Raw genomic sequence first — 22,325 nt, 5'->3', positions numbered from 1 at the left:
AGAAATACAGCCAATGTTTACCACAAAGGCAGCTGACAATGAAGTGAGTATCAGGATAACAGCAGGACATGTTTCATCTCTGACATTACCATTACTATGGAGACCAAAGTGTCTCCGTGATGTATCCTTGTTGTGTGACTTAGAAGGGTCCGTCTGGCTGGAGACATTTTGCTAAGTGCAATCACCATGACACATTTGGCAGCACCAAGAAGCAAATTAACTTGAAAAAAATGTACCTGTGGTCTTCAGGTTACACCGTGTCGTGTTACGTCGCTTCATGGTTACGTACGTCCACCCGAACGTTGTAAGGATGACGAGGAGGTGGTCGATCAACAATCTCAAAACAACTATCCTCTCTGCATCGGCCAGCGCCCACACCCACACAGCCAGGACTCATGTCACTCAAACTCTTCAACCTCTCAACGTGACAATAAAAACCAAGCATCCATCCATCCATCCATCCATTTCTGCTTATCCGAGTTCAGGTTGCGGGGGCAGCAGCCTAAGTAGGTCCCCGTCCCTGTCTACTTTGTCCAGCTCCTCCCAGCAGATCCCGAGGCGTTCCCAGGCCAGTTGAGAGACATAGTCTCTCCAACGTGTCCTGGGTCTTCCCAGAGGCCTCCTACCGGTCGGACATGCCCTGAACCCCTCCCCAGGGAAGCGTCCAGGAGGCATCCTGACCAGATGCCCGAGCCACGTCATCTGGCTCCTCTCAATGCAAAGGAGCAGCGGTTCTACTCTGAGTTTCTCTCCGACAACAGTGCTTCTCACCTTATCTCTAAGGGACAGCCCAGCCACCCTACGGAAAAAACTCATTTCAGTCGCTTGTACCCGGGATCTGGTCCTTTGGTCACTACCCAAAGCTCATGACCATAGGTAAGGTGGTAACGTAGCTTGACCGGTAAATTTAGAGCTTTGCCTTTCAGTTTAGCTCCCTTTTCACAGCAACAGAACGATGCAGAGACCGCATCACTGCAGACACTGCTCCAATCCGCCTGGCGATCTCGAGGTTCCATCCTTCCCTAACACGCGAACAAAACCTTGAGGTACTAAAACTTCTCCACTTGAGACAAGATCTCAGCCTCGACCCAGAGATAGTGCGCCACCCTTTTCCGGCCAAGAAACCAAGCAGTGTCATGGTACTGAGATGGAAAGGTTGCTAGTGCAACAAGCTGCCCGCCACAATTGGCCCCCGGACTGCACTTTGGACACCCCCGGATTAAGAGTGGGTCTCAATACTTCAAATCAGCACTACCTTGGTCTCTTGTGGTGGACTGCCAGTCATCAAGTTCTTCCAGCACAGCCATTTTACACAACTCGACAGTTAATGACATTCCTCAAGTGGAAATTACATCGCCTGCCTTTCTCCACATTGTCATTTCCATCTTCCAGAAGCTTCCAGATGGAGGACGGGGAGATTGCAAGCACTCCAGGGATGAGCTGGTCGTGACGGCAAAGGCGCCTCTTTGGTCTTTTTTTTTGTCTGCCACCTTTTCAAAGATGGAGGAAAGAAAAAAAAAATTGACGTTTTACTTGTATAACAGCCTGATAAGAAAAGCAGGCAGTGTGTCTCATCCAGCAAGGAGAGATGAGCCTTTTTCTTAATTGTTAAATCTGCCAGCCTGATCATCATCAGATATGCAAATGTTGTGCTCTCAAAGTCAACTCTTTGTAGGAAATGAGTGTTGACTTGACTTCTCTTTAGATAAATTAAAATCACAGCCAAATGAAAATAGATTTAAATTAAAATCTGCAGACGCAATTTGTCATATCTGGGTGTGTCCTTCCAGTCCCACAGACCATGTTTAGCATCATATTCAAGTAATAAGCCCTGACTGTGCTTAAGTTGCACGGTGGCATTGTTAAACACCTGAAATCAAGATCTAAAGCCATTTTTTACTAAATAGACATCCTGGTAAGTAGTCTCAGGTGGGAGGCCCGGAGAAAAAAGAAAAGCAAAGACTTGTGGCGAAACTATGTTACTTAGAAAAAAACCACAGAGTCAATCACTGATGACATCATAGACGGGCAACAGAGCTAACTTCCTGTCTCCATGCATTAGTCTGTTAATAGGCTGCTAACAAGGACGTTTTATGATAAAAATGCATTAAGAACAACATTAAGACGCACAGCATTTTGTACGTTAACTGGAAAATGTACACAAACCTGCAGTAAATTCTTTACGTCAACTGAAAAATATGCTAACCGGGGTGTACGCTAACCACGCAACATTCCACCGTATTGTATTATTTATTTCACTGTCTTTGTCACAAACCTTTTCATATCACAAAATGACAATGCGCAAACTGGCTGAAATTGACATCAGATCGTGTTTTATCCACAACTGGCACGAAGAAGGTATTTGACCGTGTAGCACACAACACACACTGCTAGCAAGTGCACACTCACAAGTGCCCCGCCTCTCCCCACTGGGACAAAGACACTGAATGGCTGACAGGAGGGTTCACTCACTCCGTTCATTCCACTACAGAAACAAAGCGCCCAGGTGTTGAGACAGATGCACAGAGTGAACTCTCGTCATCCAGCCTGGTAGATGAGAATGACAAAGTTACACAAACAAATCTCTTTCTCACATCGACAATAAGCTCCATCCTGGCGGAGAAATAACAAATCAAGGATGTTAATGTTGCGAAAGGGGTAAAGGTGTCAACACGAAACAAAGATTGAGAAGTTGTTGTTGTGGATCGACTCCTCTCACAGAGTCAAGCGCTCTCGCTTCATGCCACTAAATAAACCAACAAGTGCCGACATACGATGAAGATGACGTCAGCTCGGGGAGGCAAATTTAATTAGCTGCTGCTTTGTCGTTCATAACCTGCCAGAGATGCCTGTCCTGCTAATTAAGACACTTTTTCCAATGTCCCACGCTGACATTCAAACTAATAATGCGATTGATCCACAGCAAGTGAAACCTTGGTGAAAAAACATTCCATGTGATGGGGTGAAACGTGGGGTCGGTGCACTGAAGACAAAGTGATAGTGGACTCTTGTAGACTAACACAAAGGTGTTTTTTCATGCTGGAACAAGATGTGCGGCGCGTGAATGTTACGCAATTTTGAGTGAACTGAAGATGAAAGAAGAACTAGCAGGCTGGGGAGCACACTAGGGCAGATAAGGAACCCATTGTCTAACACTGAAGGGGTGGCTAAAACTGCTTAAAAACATGAATCCGCACAGATGACAAAAGCTTATTTTGCTGTCAGTTGACAGTGTTATTGCTGCTGCCGTTGCTCGCCATCTTATTGTTTGAGGCGCCAACGCGCCGAGTGAGAAAGGTTAATAAAAGCCCCGTGCCGCATTCGCAATGACTCATTTTTGCTGCTTTGCACTTATTTGCCGGGTGATTTAGGGAGTTTGCGCTGCTTTAGCTCCTTATGTCTTATGAGTCTTATGAGATTTGTCGGCATGAACCGCCACTTAAAGCCACCAAATGCTCGTTAAGGCCGACTGTTAGGACCGTCGAACCGCCGGGAGGAAGAACATCTTATTTACAGGATAACATGCTGACGTACTCTTTCAGGCAGACTTTGTGCTCAGGTGTGTGTGTGCCTCATAGCCAACTAAACAACCAAGTAAATACCTTACCTGCGCCTCCTTAAAAAACAGCCAGGGTATATCAGAATTTAAGTGTAAATAAAAGCAACAACAAAGATGATTATTGGACTACACTGACACAAAAATAATTTCATAAAATCATCACAAAATGTGTAACTTTCTGGGAATAAAGATGAAAATGATTTACCGTAAGCCATTTTAGTGATTGATAAACTGGTTCCAGGCCCGACCGCGATAAGTGAATTTCAGCGAAATAGGTTTCGGTATTAATAAATACAATATATTCATAGTTAAGAGTTTAGAAAACTAAATACAACTTTTACCATTATTAGAGCCCTGTAGCATGAAATAACACCCCCATATTCACCTTTACACTCCTATTATTCTTTGTTTACAACACATTGTTCAAATGTAATGCACAGGCTACGGGATCACTGCAGGGACATAAGAGACGGCCTTGGCAAGCATAGCAAGCTACCAAGCTCCAATTTAATTATTCTAAACTTAACAAGTGTTTTACAATATGTGTATTGTAAAAAGCCCAGTCTCTCAACAACATCCCCCAACCCTGGTCAAGATGAGCCAGTTTTACCAGGTGCTTTCACCGTAACCGTGACACTGGCCCGTCTAACATCAAGGAAGTACTGAAAATCCTCTACAATTTCAACATTGTGTCTTGTGTCTACCATGACTAACAGCCTCATTCAGAGTTACAGAGCTTCCCTTTGCCCAAGTTATCGACTCGTGTTACGACACAGCTGGAGAGCCCGGCGACGCTGATTTGTGTTTCATTCAGCGTCGTGGCTCGGATGTCCGACTGAATCGTGCCTGACAGAGACGTCTCTGGGAAATGTCAAACGAAAGAACGCTGCGAATGTGAATGGGAAATAAATAATTGCGGAAAAGAGTTTACACACACGCACGCACACCTCTTAGCTTGTATTGCAATGTCACGTCCACATGTGTGACTCATGGTGTGTATGAAACCACTGAGAGTAGGAGGCAGGCCTATCACTGAATATTCATGATCTACAGCTGGGCTTTGTTTAATAATAATAATAATAATAATCACCATCAACATCACAATAATAATATAAATACTACTACTACTATTACTACTAATAATAATAATTACAAGCATTACAATAATTACAACAAAAACCATGCAGTTTGCTTATCCAAGCTGACTCACACCTGGACCAGGGCAGTGGCTCAGTCCAGATCCTCTTTCTGGACTTCTCAAAGTGCCTTCAACACCATGCAGCTGCTGATGCTCTGCCACAAACTGACACGGATGCAAGCGTACCTGGTGTCCTGGCGGTCCGACACACAGCAGTACGTACAGCTGAAGGAGCACGGGCGCTCCCCAAGGCTGTGCTGGCCCCCCTCCAGTTCACCTTCTACACCTCAAAATTCTGCTAGAAATTACATTCAAAAGTTTGCAGACGACACCACCACCATAGGGTGTATCAGAGATGACCGAGAGGTGGCGTGCAGGAGTCTGAAAGATTCTGTCATCTGGACCCATACCATCAAGATTATTATTCACTATTAATAATTATTATTTAGACAAAAGCATGAATCTTATTTGTTTTAATCATGGTTTCACTGATTTACGAGTCACTGGTGCATGTGTGAGAGACAGGAAGAAAAGCTCTGACACTCTTGGGGAGAAGTTGTTTTGTGCCATCTGCTGGTTTGCATGTAAAAATCGTCCTGTGCCGACTTTTTTTTTTAGGTCTTACCTAGTAGTTACATAGTATATGCAAATATAAACATATATATTCAATTATAAATTCACTGAAAAGTCAAAGTAGTTTGATATTTTTATGTATTTTTTTTCCATTTAGGAGTATATACAGGTACTACCCAAAAAATTAGAATATCAAGTAAAAGTTGTTTTATTTTGGCAATTTAACATAAAAGATTACACCAACAAATTTTACTGAGCCGTGACACACAAATTGACATTTCTCAAGCAGTTCCTTGTTGTAACTTTGCTGATTAAGATTTTCAGCTTATTAAAACCACAAACCCACAAACTCAGAAAATTAGAATACTGTGAAAAGCTTCAGTTCTGTAGGTTCAAAGAGTCAAATTCTGATCAGGCAAGTAATCCAAAACACCTGCAAAAGGGTCCTGAGCCTTGAAAAAGTCTGTCTTCGGTTGGCTCAGAAGAGTTCAGACATGGGGGGGAAGACTCCTGATCTGACAGTTGTGCAGAAAACTCTCATTGACTCTCAAGTCAATGAGAATTGAGAGTTGAGAGTAGACAGTCAAGTGGAAGGAAGAAGTGTAGAAGAAAACGGTGTACAAGCCAGAGAGATGACCACAGGCTGGAGAGGGTTGTCAGGAAAGGGCCATTCAAAAGTGTGGGGGAGTGTCATAAGGAGTGAACCGATGCTGGAGTTGTTGCTTCAAGAGAAACACGCCGGCGGATGCTGGACATGGGCTTCAAATGTCGAATTCCTGTTGTCAAACCTCTCCTCAATAGTAATCAGCACCAGAGGCGCCTTTCCTGGGCAAGAGAAATGAAGGACTGGTCTGTTGCCCAGTGGTCAAAAGTCCTCTTTTCTGATGAGAGCAAGTTTTGCATGTCATTTGGCAACAAAGGTCACAGAGTCTGGAGGAAGACTGGAGAAGAGCATGATAAAAGATGCATGTTAGGTTTCCCCAGTCTGTGATGACTTGGGGATCCATGTCAGCTGCTGGTGTTGGTCCTCTGTGCTTCATGAAGTCAAACATAACCGTAGCCATCTACCAGGACATTTTAGAGCACTTTATGTTGGCTTCAGTTGAACAGCTTTATGGAGATGCAGACTTCATCTTCCAGCAGGACTTGGCACCTGCTCACACTGGTAAAAGTACAAAGTCCTGGTTCAACGACCATGGGTTAACATGTTTGATTGGCCTGCAAACTCACCTGACCTGAACCCCATCGAAAATCTGTGGGTCATTGTCAAGAGAAAACTGTACGAGAAGAAACCAAACAATAAAGAAGAGCTTAAGGCCACAATTGAAGTATGCTGGTCTTCCATAACCCCTGAGATATGCCACAAACTGGTAGCATCCATGCCACGCCAGATAAAGGCTGTTATTCAGGCAAAAGGGGCCTCAACCAAGTACTAAATACAGGTGCATGAGTTTAGTTTTGGAGGCCTTGCATTTTTGTATTTAAAACCCTTTTTTTACATTGACTTTATGTAATATTCTAATTTTCTGAGTTTATGAATTTGAGTTTTTTTTAAGCTGCTAGACCTGATCAGCAAAATCCAAAGAAATAAAAACTTGAAATATATTGATTTGCATATTATTTGTTTATATAATATGTCAAATTCACCTTTTAAGTTGAACTGCAGAAATACAACAACTTTTTCAGGATATTCTAATTTTCTGAGTAGTACCTATATGTATCTATCCATCAATTTTCTACGCCGCTTATCCTCATGAGGGACGCGGGGGTGTGCTGGAGCCTTCAGGTAAGAGGCGGGGTACACCCTGGACTGGTCACCAGCCAATCGCAGGGCACATATAGACAAACAATCATTCACACTCACATTCACACCTATGGACAATTTAGAGTTGCCAATTAACCTACCATGCATGTTTTTGGAATGCTTTTTTTTGGGGGGGGGGGGGGGGGGGGGGGGGGGGGTTAAGTGCAGATTACTTTAAATAAACAAACTACCCGGACATAAGAAAAATGTGTGTCTTTTATTTCAGATCTTGCCGTGTTTTGCATGACTACTACCATAAACAGCCACATTTTAAGTGCTGTTTGTGCCTCCCAACTTTTAAAAGCATGAAAATGATTCTGACATTTTGTGAAATGCAATCAAATCGCATTATGCAGAAAAGAAGCAAGCTCACATAATCACAATAATCATATTTTAAATGTGTAGTGGCAAAAGGCTTGGCAGCTCATGCATGTATGTCGTGATTCTGAGTGTTACGAGACTAATGTAGATGTGTCGTAAGGGTGCACAGTGCAAATACAATACATGCAAATACATGTAAACATACAGCTACCAAAGGTACAGTACAGCATGTCCACTTACACACAATGTACTGAAGATTACCACATAAAAAAACCACTGCAGTCACCCTGAAGGCTGTTGAGTAAGTGGTAATATACTGTACTTCTCACATATTGTATATGATTAATGTACAGTGCATCATGCAGTATCGAAAAGGAGCAGTGCTACTCCACTTCTGATGAAAGTCACTTGCTTACTAAAAGTCACCATAAGTGCTCATTTACATTCAAGGAACATTTACCACATTCTATATTTATTTTAGTGTTACATTCATTCTAGCACTACTTAAAAATAAAAGGGATCAGGATGCTGGCAACGTCCGTCTCGGAGGGAAAACTTGTGGCTTCCTGTCAGGTGGACCACAGAGGTGCAGCATCCTGACTCTCACTGGCAGAATTATTTATTGGACTTTTATTCCTTTTTTGACAGAGAAACACAATAGAGGATATAAGTGCAAAGTCAAAGCTATGAGGCTATGACTGATGTGTGTGTGTGTGTGTGTGTGTGTGTGTGTGTGTGTGTGTGTGTGTGTGTGCAAGGACACACAGCCAACCAATGTGATGTGGTGCTACATTATCATTCTACTATGTACACCTTCAGAGATTAAATGTGTTGCAAAAGTTAAAGTTGTGTGAGGTTTTTTTTTTACAAGTATTAAAAATGTTACACAGACAAACCACCAGCAGAGGCAGTAGTGAGTAAGCAAGTATGAGCATCTCTATTAAGGGACTAGCTGGATGCTTTACAATGTCTTAAACACTGCAATTATGCAAAAGTTGCTTTTTAATTATGTTCAAACAGTAATATGTGTCCCTAGAGCAGGGGTGGGCAAACTTCTTGACTCGCGGGCCACATTGAGTTAACAAAATTGGCCAGGGGGCCAGACTACATGTTTGATACACGCACACTAGTTTAAGCTTATAATTCAGTCCACCTGGAATTATTTGTCTTATTTTTTTATCTGTATATGTGTCATACAATCTACTATCTGGGCTTGTGCCCCTTTTTTCAGGAGCACTTTAAACATTAGTAGCACATCAAATAACGATTTACAGTTTTTTTTTACGGAATAAGACACCCGGAATGTACATGAATAAAGGATGTGTGATATACAATTTGAACTATGAACAATAAAACATTGACTATTCAAGAGTATCCCTCCTTTTTTTACTTCCCAGACAGTGTTTGTTTGGCACCGTGTGTGAGGTACCTGTAGCTGTCTGGATCGCTGCATGTGGAAAGCTACTTGAACCATCAAAAGGTTATCTCAGATCGACTGACTCTGACTGCTTGCAAGTCATGTTGCCAGCTTGTATGTTAAAAGATTAAATCAAATACTTTGGAAGCAACTGGCGGGCCGGATTCAAACACTTGGCGGGCCTTATGTGGCCCGTAGTTTGCCCAACCCTGCCCTAGAGCCTGTTTATGAACATCAAATGTGAGAAAAATCATCTACCTCGCTTTTGAGCATCGAAACGTACAAAAACCAAATCAAATTTCCAATTAGAAATCATGTAACTCCAATTCATCCTTTCCAGACACAGGGAAATATACATTGCAGAAAAAAAATACAAATAAAATGGATAAATAAACAATTGACATGACTTTTGAAGACTAGAAAATACATAGATCAGTGTGTGTGTGTGTGTGTGTGTGCGGGTGGCAGCAAACGAGTTGTATACTTGCTCACTTCAGCAACAGGTACAATCACCATTACACACACTGTTATGTGCCTCTTAAACCCTTCCCTCTGCCACTTCTGTTAACCAAGGACCTTTGCATTGCAATCCTATAGTAACAGACGCTACCTTCACACTTTGCTATGAGTGTTTCTCACCTTCTTTACCAAAGTTATGGCACTTGAAACCTTTTTTTGCAGGCGTATTTAATAAGAAAAAGCACAGACTCCCCCAACACTCAGAAATATGCCGCACTTTATCTTGCCCAAGAATACTTCAACATGGAGCATCGAACCAGCAAACTTCAGGTTGGGAGACGAGCACAAGGTGCCACTGTGTGTGTTATATGGCATCTGTCGGAGGCAGGCGTGGGCAAAAACACAGCTCGTGAGCATGACAGCTACAGAAACACAAAACAAAACTAAAAGCACTTTTAAACTGCCTCCATTCCAGCAACTAGGCTAGACAGCACATTTCTAACACACTATTGTGGGACCTCGGGGACAGTGAAAATAGTACAATACTGGACTTTTAATAAGTGTATCAGCTCACCCTACTTATAAAAGGTTGCAAAGGTACATAATCAGCATGCTTTGTGCCACTCATTTTGATCTTTTCATGCGTTTTCATGCGCAAGGGTTCAGCTGTTATGCAATCAGACCCATTTACACTTGATCATGTCGCCCACTTAACCATGTCATTCTTTCACAATGCACTGATATAATGATGTTTATCCCTAGGTAATGATAGGCCGACCTCCTTCACAGCCATTTTCTCACCACTCAACGGCGCATTATGTTAAATTTAAAGTGTTTTTTTGAGGTTGCTTCTCGCTGACTCCGGAGCCCATTTAGTTGGTGGGTTGCTTGTGTTGGCGAGGGCACACGCTTTACTTTCACACAGATCAAATAGCACTTGATCTTCTGCTGAAACCATACAGCAAACTTTTGCAGAGAGGTGAGACGTTTGACCTGATGGACCATCAAAGGTCTACTTCACATGTGTCAAACTCGTGCCCTGGAGGGCCGAGACACTGCAGGTTTTCTCTCCAACCAGTTTCTTTAGCAGGTGATTTAATTGATGAGCTCCTTCCCTCAAACTGAAGGTGTTGATCATTAAAATCACCTGCTTTAGTGACTGGCTGGAAAGAAAACCTGCAGTGTCTCGGCCCTCCATGGCACGAGTTTGACACCCCTGGTCTACTTGATCATCAACAATGGCTACGTTTACATGCAGTTAATATTCCGGTTTCTGAAACATTCGGAAAAACCCGTTTACATGCGTGATGTGGAAAAAAAACCCAACGTGTGAACAATGTTTCGACGCACGGTAAACGTCATGACACAATGCGCGTCATTTCCGCTTCGTCTTCCCGTATCCAAAAACAACAACACCGCAACGGTGGATAATAAACGCCTTTGTTTGCATTTTGGCACTGGTTCTGACCCAACATCTGTACTTGACACTATTCTGTCTCACTTTCTTCATTCATGGAAGGCGAGAACGTGAAGAAATAGGAAATGGAGCCGGAGCTGTGCCATCCACAGCCATGCTATATTTTCCCAGAGCCCCCAGGACACTTTTGAAGATGCGTTCGTACAAACCCTGCTTCGCGTTACTGCTTGCACATGATCTGATAGATGTGGCTATTGCGGTACTTTCTACCGTCAATAAAAGACATAATATAATGTTCCTGTCTTTCACCATAGTAACGAGGTGGCTTGTTTCCCCCTCGCTCCACAAGTGTGGGGTTTTGCGTGTCATCATGGTTACAAGTAGTTCCTGCCAAAGAATAGAACATGCACAGAACACAAATGAATGTTCCTTTTGATCGGGATATCCCGATAGGCGTATACATGACCCGATTTTCGGGTGAGAAAAGGAGTAGGTTTTTGCTAATATTCCGGTTATGATAGGGTTATTTGATTGCATGTAAACATACTCTATGATGGTGTTTGAACTCAGTGACACAATAGTATCAAGATTAGGGATGCTCCGGTCAGGGTTTTTTGCTGCCGATTCCGATACCGATCATCCATGAGTGAGATCGACCAATACCTATACCGACAGATGACATGGATTACCTGTACATTTTTCAATTTATTTATGATGACTGCTATTGGCCAGGGCCGCCATTAGACAATTCCAAGGACCCCTGGTCGTAATGTTTATTAAACAACAACACACAATTAGTGTTCGGAGGACAAAACATATAGTATGATGACACCAACATGTCACAGACATGTCAAATGTCTGTCATGTTGACAGACATTTATCGGCTATTTGCCGATCTCGTGTTTTTTACGGAAATCGGCCGATACTAATCGGTGGCCGATCGATCTGATCATCCCTAATTGGGACGCTGTCCACTAGGGAGTAAAACGTGCAGAAAATGTGGAGTTGTTTTCTAATAACTGTTTTTTTGGGGCTTTATGCTTCTTGTCTTGATGCATTAGTGCATATGTGTTACTTCACAAAGTCTGGAGAAGCCTCTCAAGGTTAACACAAAACATCTTTATTTATTTATTTATTGGTTTACCTCAGTGCAGCTGTGTGTTGTCATGGCGACTGCAGCACCTTCAGCATATCTCTCTTACACACAAGGCAACGCAGGACGACAATTTTAAAAGGGACAAAAGAATAAAAAGTGATGAGTCACTGAGGTTGAGGTTGGGGTGCGTGTTTCTCGCTGGTCACTTAACTTCGTGTTGGTCGTTTTTAATGCGGTTCTCGTATTAGATCTGTTTCGATTGTGCATGTGTGCCTAACAAAGCCTTCAGTGTGTGTGTTTTTTGACAGCTTCACGAGGTGAGATGCAGCGCATTCCAATTTCACCATGCTAATTCAAGGTAAGAGTGAGGACCTGACTGGAGAGCGAAATAAAGAATTACTTGCAGCAGCAACAGAATCAACACAAGTTTAATTGCACACCCTGGAGGCCGCCATGATACTGGGGTGCCGAGCCAATGAGAGGAGAGAATGAAAAATGTTCGCTTCGCCAGACTGCTTGACCCAAAACAAGCGCTGATGATTAGAGGATGCGATGATGCAAATGTCATGAGGTTCGACCATCACACTTGCAGAAAGCAAATCAGCATTTTGCTCAGTGGACATCTTTTTTTAGGCTGCAGTCGCCTCCAGCGATGCACCGTATCTCATTAAGGTGCATTAAAAGGCGACCCACGTGCGAGCGCACCGTTCATCCATGAGACTCTGCCGCTACACATGCAATGATTTGCTGTTGATTCTGAACAATGACAACATTCAGTGAGAAAGTCAAAAGTGTGCTTGCACATTTAAAATCGGGTCACTGACTTTCCATGAAATGAAAGAAGCTCAATACACTTTTAGTTATGTGATGTCAATTCCTGGTAGCATCATCGATTCATCTATTTATGACTTTCTCTGCTAGCATTTTGGCTAAGAAGCATTCTTTAAAGGTTCCATTTTACACTACATCTTAACAATATTAAATATTTCCTGGACTAGAAGTCCATCCATCCGTCTTCTTGGTTGTTTATCCTCAATAGGTTCGCGCGTATGCTGGAGCCTATCCCGGCCGACTTCCGGCGAGAGGCGGGGTACACCCTGAACTGGTTGCCAGCCAATCGCAGGGCACATATAGACAAACAACCATTCACTCTCACATTCATACCTTTAGACAATTTAGAGTCGCCTAACACACATGTGTTTGGGATGTATGGGAGGAATGGGAGGAAAACCAGAGAAAACCCACACAGAGATGCCCAATGGAGATTTGAACCCAGATCTTCCCGATCTCCTGACTGTGTGGCCAACATGCTAACCACTATAAATCCACTATAAGACTATAAGTCGCATCAGTTAAAAAATGCTTCCTGAAGAGGAAAAAAACTTACTGTATATAAGCCATACTGGATTATATGTCGCATTTACCGCTATCTATGATCAAGTTATCATCAGAGAACGTTTTTTTTTTAGGAGTGTCATGCCCTAACAACACTAAATTATAGGAGAAATTATAGGAAAAATAGGAGAAGATGACAAAGCCAGAAGGAGGAGGCAATGTTTACACCAACAAAAAAAGCTAAAGCTACAGAGGCTGAACTAAGTCACATTTTTTTTTTACAGTACAGTAATCCCTCATTTATCACAGTTAATTAGATCCAGACCCGACCATGATAAGTGAATTTCCGCATAAAACACCTTCTTACGACCTTCTAAATACCGTTTTTAAGTCCTCTAGACATGAAATAACACCCCTATAGTCACCTTTACACACCTATTCCTCAATATAGTAGACATAATAAGAGAAAATAAGGTATTTAGGCCTAAATAAGACTCTTGCTCGTGTGTTACTCGGGCTACTGTTGCGGCAGTTACCCACGCAAAGGTGAACGTCAACTCTGAACCCCCGACGTCACTTCCTGTCTGTCCCGTGACTCAATTCCACGTAGCAGCACACATTATTAGGGATTTTTATTTGGGATTACTGTGCCTGTTGTGAGATCATTGAACCGTGCAACAAAAGCCCGTTGTTCCAGCGATCAATGTGCCTCACCAAACATTACATTAACATTACTGACACCCAGTGACCAGTATGGAATACTACATTTCATCAACAGCTTTAAATGCGTCTTTTGAATGCCTTATATTTGTATTTTAGTACTTTTAGCCATGTTTATGCTGGAAAATGTTTAATTTGGTCAAAAAATACATAAAATTGGCTTAAATATGCATTTTTGTACTCATACTGGCCGCATTCAACCACAAAACAGCATGATTTGTGAATATATTTTTGAAAAACCGTGATAGAGTGAAATTGTGAAATTCGAAGCTTAAGGTGGCGAGGGATGATTGTATATGGCTTCAGTCAAAACTAACCTGTTTAATGATGTCACAATATTCTCAAAGAAGACACTTTTAATGTGACATGATGCCTGGGCGCATCCCGCTGTGTGGAAACATATCAAACAAAACTTCATTTTTCTATTCACAAATGAATGAAAATTGACGGAATGTATTTAGTTAGTCAGTGGCTGACAGAGCAGCTACAATCTCCAAGCTAGCTAATTAGTGTCCTTATTAAACAGCACTGCTGTCCAAAATACAAAATCCACACAAGTTTATCATTCTAGTTGCACATTACTAGAACACATAGTTTCTAAGGCAGAAGGCGAAAAGAGTCTGGTATGCTCTGAATCATTCCATTTCTGTGCCTAACCACAAGCTCAACTCAATGAACTATTGCAGCCACCACCCCCACTTTAACGTCAAGGCAGCAAATTTATTATATACTACATACTGTATCTTTCGATATATAAGGCGCATCTGACTATACGTCACAGGACCAGCCAAAATGTGAAAAAACAGACTTAAATAATGAGCTATGTATTCATTTCAAATGTTTTACTTTTGTTCTACGTGATGTGGAAGTGTGGTGTTTTTACGTTAGCCCTGCTTTCAGTTTTTCATTTTGTCAACCGTCAGGTACAAGAGCTTCCAAGAGCTCCTTTGAATTTCTCACATCACACCTTGAATTGAATTGAATTGTTTCTTGAAAACTAGTTTTTTTCAGATGTGAGAATTGTGTATTTCAACTGGAACAAGGCAGCAATGGGAATTCATTTTGTTTTTCCAGGGAGCTAAAGACCTCCTCTGCTCTTGCCACTTCACGGTCAGCTGTTTTGTGAAGCACAGTTTGACGCCTCATTGTCCAATAGTCATCCAATTAGATGAAATATCCAATTTTTTGTTTTTGCTGATAACCATTAGCACTTAACTGGTTGAGGGGGGTGTGCCTCTATGCAGTGCCCCACTGGAATCAATTATTACAATAACATAATACGATGATATATAAAATATATATTATGATTATATAATATATATAATAATCATTTTAAAAGCCCCTGATATGAGCAGGATAGCGCCCCCATGAGGCAGAGAGAAGGCTTTCTCTTTTCACCAGAGAACTTGGACCACGCTTCCACTCAAAATGTTTGTTAAAGAAAACACACCGAGAGAGGGAACGTTCGTCCCCCGCGCGGCCTTGAATGCTTGCTGGAGGGCTGCTGTTCTTTGTTAGCCCCCTCCCTCTCAGCCGTGGTGATGATGATGATGTTGGTGATGATGATGCATCAGTCATTGTTTTCTTTCATGAAAGTTCTGCTTCATTCATGAGCATTCACTTGTGCCTGACCCCGCCTCCGAGCTCACCAGCCAGCCAGTAGGAGAGAAGAGCTTGAGAGGCGTTTGTGCGTGGAGAAGGGGGGTGTTGCTGGGGGGGGCTATAACAGCGTCGAGAAAGAGAGTGGGAGGATCACACTTGTCTTCTCGGGGTTCGCCCTCCCAGCACTCACTCGCCGAGATCACGCTGCCGCTCACTTGCTTTCCCCCCTCCTCCTCCTCCTTCTTATTAGGGAATCTTCAGCCTGGACGGAGATCGTTGAAGGGGCAATGGGGCAATCAATGGAGAGTTTTTAGGAGGAAAAAGATGGAAAAGGGAGGCATCATGAACACCACTGAGTCAGAAGGACTGATCCCGGGTTATAACAACCGGAGTCAAACTTCCGGAACCTTGCTCACCAAAGAGGATCCGGCGGGCCGGCAGGACTCCTCGGCGGGATGCTATGAGCAGCTGCTCATCTCCACCGAGGTCTTCCTGACACTGGGCATCATCAGCCTGCTGGAGAACATCCTGGTGGTGGTGGCTATCATCAAGAACAGAAACCTGCACTCGCCCATGTACTTCTTCATCTGCAGCCTGGCGGTGGCCGACATGCTGGTGAGCGCCTCCAATGCCTCCGAGACCATCGTCATCGCGCTCATCAACGACGGCAGCCTGAGCATCCCTGTGACGCTCATCAAGAGCATGGACAACGTCTTTGACTCCATGATCTGCAGCTCCCTGCTGGCGTCCATCTGCAGCCTGCTGGCCATCGCCATCGACCGCTACATCACCATCTTCTATGCGCTGCGCTACCACAACATCGTCACCTTGAGGCGAGCCACGCTGGTCATCAGCAGCATCTGGACCTGCTGCACCGTGTCGGGCGTGCTCTTCATTGTCTACTCGGAGAGCACCACGGTGCTCATCTGCCTCATCAGCATGTTCTTCACCATGCTGGTGCTCATGGCCTCGCTGTACGTGCACATGTTCCTGCTGGCGCGTCTGCACATGAAGCGCATCGCCGCGCTCCCGGGCCACGCCCCCGTCCAGCAGCGGGCCAACATGAAGGGCGCCATCACGCTCACCATCCTGCTGGGCGTCTTCGTGGTGTGCTGGGCGCCCTTCTTCCTGCACCTCATCCTCATGATCAGCTGCCCCCGCAACCCCTACTGCACCTGCTTCATGTCGCACTTCAACATGTACCTCATCCTCATCATGTGCAACTCCGTCATCGACCCCATCATCTACGCCTTCCGCAGCCAGGAGATGAGGAAGACCTTCAAGGAGATCTTCTGCTGCTCACACGCCCTCCTGTGCGTGTGAGCGGCGAGCCTGAACTTTGACCTTTAGGCGTGATTACTCAGAAGTGGAGGTAGGACACACGTTGGTCCGATGAAATGAAACACTGAAGTCATGCGACACGGCTGCATTTTGCACAACATGGCCTTAAATGCAACACGATGACACAAAAGTATTGGGACACCTGCAGGAAGTGTCAAGTGAAGAAAATGTGGCGTTTGACACTCTTTTGGGAAGACAAGGCATGCCTTTACGAACACTGGGACAAAAAAAGGTTTGTCCTCTTGTTGAGAAAGACCTGCACCCCAACACTTATGCCCATATGGCTGTGGTTCTCAATTATGTTCTGGCATGCACCCCCAAAGCGTTCAAATTATTTTCAACCCCCCATCTGAATTGAAATATTATTGAGAGCCTGATCATATTTATTTATGTATCTGTACAAACCACTGTATGAGCATTCCACATACAATCACCTGATTATTCAAATAGATGAATAAAAGGAGCTGAGATAACATCTGCAACAATTTCCAAGTTAGATTTACTCACAACGCCGCCGCCCCCCCGTGGGAGCCCGCCCAACTATATGAGAAGCACTGCCATATGGGATAAATCGGGGGGGAGTGCCATTTATGGCCCTCAGCTCATTTTTTAGGGGCACAATGCAAAAATATTGGATATGACAACAATATTAATAATATGCCTTGTCACCCATAACACATTTTTATTTAAATTACTTATCATTTCTTAGTAAATCTACTCTGGATTGGTTTTAGCCTTTTTACAAGATTGAAAACATCAAAAAAGCCCCTCACATCTTTTGATTTTTTCCGTATGAGGACCCTGTGGGCAAAGATGGCCCATTTAGACATTTCTAGTGAGGCGCTTTTATGGGCCTGCTGTGCGAAAGTACTTCAGTAAACCTCACTCTCTGACGCCTTCAGAGTCGTGCCGGACAGCTCGGGCTTTTAGCTCGGTGGCTCGACTCTCGTTCTGCGGATGAGTGGGGCTGGTTGGAGCGAGCGGGTTGCACTTAGTTGAGCTTCCAGGAAGGATATCCTGGGAAGAGGGATGGGATGTAACATGAAGTCCACAAGGGGATCACCTGATCAGAGGACAAAGACAGGATATATCCCCAAAATGTGCTTATGTTTTAGACGATACCTGACTGATAAAGTGATATGCACTGCCTCGTTACATGGAATAAACAAAGCTAATAGGTAAGAGTCTATGGGATAATTACTGCATGGGTGATTATGTTTCAGCAGCTACTGAAGCCTAACTGATGCAGTAGTTTCTCATTTGTAAAACAACCATGTCTAAAGACGCACCGTTCGGTCGTGGAAAAGATGTTCTTGTGCTTCAGAAGGGTCTTGGCATGCATCCAGCATGAGAAAACATTGTAGAAACTACTAAAATCAGCCTGATGCATTATTGAAATGTGGAAGAACAGTGGGGAAACTTGGCGCGGTGGTCTCAGCAAAACAAGATCTTATCCAAAAATGAATGCACAGAAATAAATGTGACATTGCAGAAGCTTGTGGAAACGATGCCACAGCAAATGCGTGCTGAAATCAAAGCTAAATATGGTACAGCTAAATATTAGCGCATGTGGCCTTTTTGTAGCCAGGCAGTGTGTTCCATCAACACCAGGAGGAAAACACAAGCGTACATTAATGACAAAGACTGTCTCTGATATCCCGGCGGGATGCTGTGTTTCCCACCCCTGAGCTGCTCCAAAAAAAGGATGTCTCCTCCTCGGGGAATCATAAGACGAAAGCGCACACAAACAGGCAACTGTTGCCCTCACATAACAAAATGTTTGTGTACTTGGGATGAAAAGGTCGGTGCACTAAAACGAAAACATGACTTACTTGGCGCATTATCACAAAGATGACACTTATCAGGTCTCTGAGCGACACGGACTTGAGTCACGCTGACTCGCTAAAGACATGACCATAAGGCGTCTTAAAAAGAAGTGTTGTGTTGATGTTGTGTCGTGTCATTCAGCTGGCATGTTTGGTCGCTATGGTTACAATCAGCATCAGCATCACTAACTAGCTATTGTTATAATTCATGTGTTAATGACACCACTCATGACTGGAGGTTGAAGGGGTTGACTTGCTGACTTAAGCTTCTTTCACACAGACCTTAAAAGACGCTTTGTTTCCCTACACTGTGCAAAAAGCACCGACACAGAATGAGGGCATAGAGTTGCCCCAGCAATTTTTCAGCTTTTTTTTTTTGTTGTTTTTGTCCTGTCCAGCCATTAGGGCAGATAGTATTGTTGATCTAAATGCCCTCACGTGCTCAACAGATTTGCTCTGCGAGGGAAAAGTGTGAGATACACTTCCCCTGTTATACAGAATTTATTTGACTTTGATGTATTGTTGCTATGCAAATTTGGAGTGGCTGGACCGGAGCAGGAGGGGATAGAGAAGAAGAGAAAGGAAAACAGAGAGGGGGGTGCAGGGATAAGAGGGGGACAAAGAAGAGAGACAATTTTCCAGCTTTGGAGGTACTATAATAGCTGTAACAGAGGCGGGACGGTTCCCGCGTAATAGCGTCCCTCGCAACGCCAGGACTAGAGTTCGACTGTTGTGTTGAAAGCAATTGTAGTCGAATTTTATACGTCACACCAGATACTGGTGCTGATCATGGCGTGTATTTATATGACTGGGAGATGCTGTGTCCCTGCATGACAGCATGCAGAGTTGCCTCAATATTCAGCTTCACTTGTCCTGTGTAAAATGCACACGCAAATAAATGCACAAAAGTGTATGCCGAGTGTAAAGTTTGATACGTCCTGCACTCATTTCTCCTGCCATGTTGTGTTGAAAGTAACTGATTCTGTTTTTGAAGTCACACTAGGCGACCTCACTAATGTCATCAAATTATCTTATAGCAGGATTCTGTGTGAAATGCATTGCTGAATAAATGTAGGATCTACTCTTTGCCTCAGTATTCCGCTTCACTGGCTTCTGTGTAAAAGGCATGGGCTCATGAATCGGGACAGTACCTGTTTGAAAGCGTACCCCGCAATACCGGGACTGGAATATCAAGTTTGAAACCTGAGATGCACTTTTCCTGCCCTGCTGTGTTGAAAGCGATTGTTGTTCGTTGACGTATTCATACGTCACAACAGATGCTGGCATCTAATTATCTGATAGTGTGATTCTGTGTCTGAAAATGTTGAATTGTGCAGGCATGTCAGGCGAATAAATGCAGGTTGTACTGTACTGGTGCGGCTCTAAAGCATTGGACTTGGGATTGATTTGGGAAATGCATGAGACTTGGAGACAATAGCCTCTTTCACACAGAGATCCCGCAAAATTGGAGCATCAGGGACATACTGTAACAGCAAAGCCCACATTTATTCGCCTGTCCATTTCACACAGAACCCAGCGTTTTCACACAGCGACCAGGTGACCAGTGTGACTTCAGCACCAGCATCTGGTGTAATGTTTAAAATACTTGTCTCTAATAGTGGAGCACACATTTATTTGCCTGTGTCTTACACACAGAACCTGGCAAAATGGAATACCGACGATGTGCGCTTTCACACAGCAACACGGCATCCCGCAGTTAGATAATGTACAAAATATAGCGACGGTGTTAAACTTCACAACACTGTCCCAGCACTGCGGGATGCGCATTCACACAGGCACATTCCCACCTCTATTACTAACTTCATAGGTTTAAAACATTCCGTGACGGTGCCGTGCATACAGAACAGCAAGACAGGAAAATGCCAGAGACCTGGACCAAAAACACTTGGGACTAATTGTGGACACAATAAGTTGTTGAGCTCTGTCCTTGTAGCTTTTTCCTTAAATGTGCGCACGCCAAAGAAGAAATGTGCAGTAAAATGTGAGTTTTTTTGGTGTTGTCCTGTTCTTATTTTCAGGTTTTCTGAATTTGTTTGAACAGTGAATGCTGCTCTGCTCTTGTGTGAGTCACCACTGAAAATGATTCAATAAAAAAAAAAAAAAAAAAAAAAAATCACTTGTTTGAGTGTCTTCAACTGGACTTTTGCTCTGCATTTTGAATGAAAAAAATTGTGATTGGCATTAGATGTATTTAATACATTTAATTCAATCTGTTTTATGTCAAGGGGATGGAATAATGAATACAGAGCACATAAAACCATGATAAAATACAAGCACATAAGAAAATAATAGTTAAGAGGCACATTTTTTGGGTAAATCTAAGCTTACTTCAATTATTTGCTGCAGAAGATAAAAGCACTGGGTCATAGAGTTGCGTAAAAATCCAGCCTAGTTGATTCAGGTCCATTCATTCCCACCACTAATTAAGTTCTCCATCCAAACAAGGAGCAAAAAGAGGAGATGAGATCTTGCTTCTGAGCTATTACTGTTTCATAAATATCCACCACCAAGAGAAGAAGAAGAAGAAGAAGCACAACAAACACATACAGAGAACATCCCATTCAAGCGTCATGCTTTATGACTTTATCCCTTTATTCAATTCCATTTGGAGGATTCAAAATACATATTTGAGTGCTTTAAAGAGGCCTGGTCATGTGGCTCTCCTCTCATCTCCTGTCCCTGGGACTCCTTCTCAAAAAGCTTCAAATACCTACTTCAACAACACGTTTAGATGTTCCGTCAGGTGACTGCAGTATATCGTATAGAAATGGCTATACCATGAAGGCTAATTGAAGGTTAAATTCTTGGTTTTTTTAGACTCTGAATTGATGTAACTGAATTTTTTGCGTTTCCACTTTGTGAAGTGATTTTTTTTTTACATCAAAGTATGGTCACTGGGTGTCACTAGGTGTCTTGTTATGTTTGGTGAGACACACAAGCACCAGACTTGATCACTGGAACGACAGGCTTTTATTGCGGGTTTGAATTATCTCACACACAGTCATGCCTAACACGGCTGCGGCCGTAACCCACACCAAGCTGAAACTCAACTTGTTTAGTTTCTATAGTATTATCTCCTTGACAAGTGATAATAAGAGCCTGGCTGAAGTTGTGAGAGACACAGTATAACGTCATCTTATTGTCTTTCCAGCCGCTAAAAGATCACGCCGCCCGCCCCACCCCACCTGCCTGCGAACAAGCTGCCCGACGGCGCCCTGAAGACAAAGTCACTCAAACACACTTCAAATGTCAGCAGATGCGACTCAGCTCTGCTCTTGCAACAAAAAGCAAAACAATCATGGCGATGCCATGGGGACAAAGTGCTGGCGAGTCATTTGCATTAAAGCATCCAGACAGCATGATAGCTGAAAAAAATAATGGAAAAGAACTCATCTGCTGCTGCTCTTATGAAAATGCAGGTTTCTTTAAAAGCAGAACACTCTTGTCAACACTACAACCTTTTCACATGGTTTTTAAAAACATAATATATCTTATATTGTACTGGTCAAAAGTTTGGGGACACTTTCTCATGCTATTCCATGAGAATGTGCTCCCAAACTTTTGACTGGTACTGTTTTGTTATAAATGTTATAAATCAGTGTATATAAAGTGGAAGGTCCAGAAGGTCCGACTCTAACCAAAACGTTTGATGACAATATGTCTCAATACCTTTGACTGTATTATAAGCACGTGTTG

At 43.2% G+C, this 22,325-nt stretch overlaps 2 protein-coding genes across 3 annotated transcripts in view; one reads left to right on the top strand and one right to left on the bottom strand.

Moving 5' to 3' along the window:
- The window catches only part of drosha (drosha ribonuclease III), a 194,613-nt gene that overhangs the window by 110,368 nt on the left and 61,920 nt on the right, over positions 1–22,325 (bottom strand). The window lies entirely within an intron of this gene.
- Positions 15,613–20,641, top strand: mc4r (melanocortin 4 receptor). The gene has a single exon (XM_054766139.1). It carries the CDS (start codon positions 15,766–15,768, stop codon positions 16,762–16,764), a length of 999 nt encoding a protein of 332 aa, XP_054622114.1. The 5' UTR covers positions 15,613–15,765; the 3' UTR covers positions 16,765–20,641.

This window comes from Dunckerocampus dactyliophorus, chromosome 21 (genome assembly GCF_027744805.1).
Source record: "Dunckerocampus dactyliophorus isolate RoL2022-P2 chromosome 21, RoL_Ddac_1.1, whole genome shotgun sequence".
Classification (NCBI taxonomy): Eukaryota; Metazoa; Chordata; class Actinopteri; order Syngnathiformes; family Syngnathidae; genus Dunckerocampus; species Dunckerocampus dactyliophorus.
This window is presented reverse-complemented; position numbering and strand designations above follow the sequence as displayed.

What these genes read in the sequence shown, in the direction of transcription:
- mc4r (XM_054766139.1), top strand. Translation starts at nt 15,766, where the DNA reads ATGGAAAAGGGAGGCATCATGAACACCACTGAGTCAGAAGGACTGATC.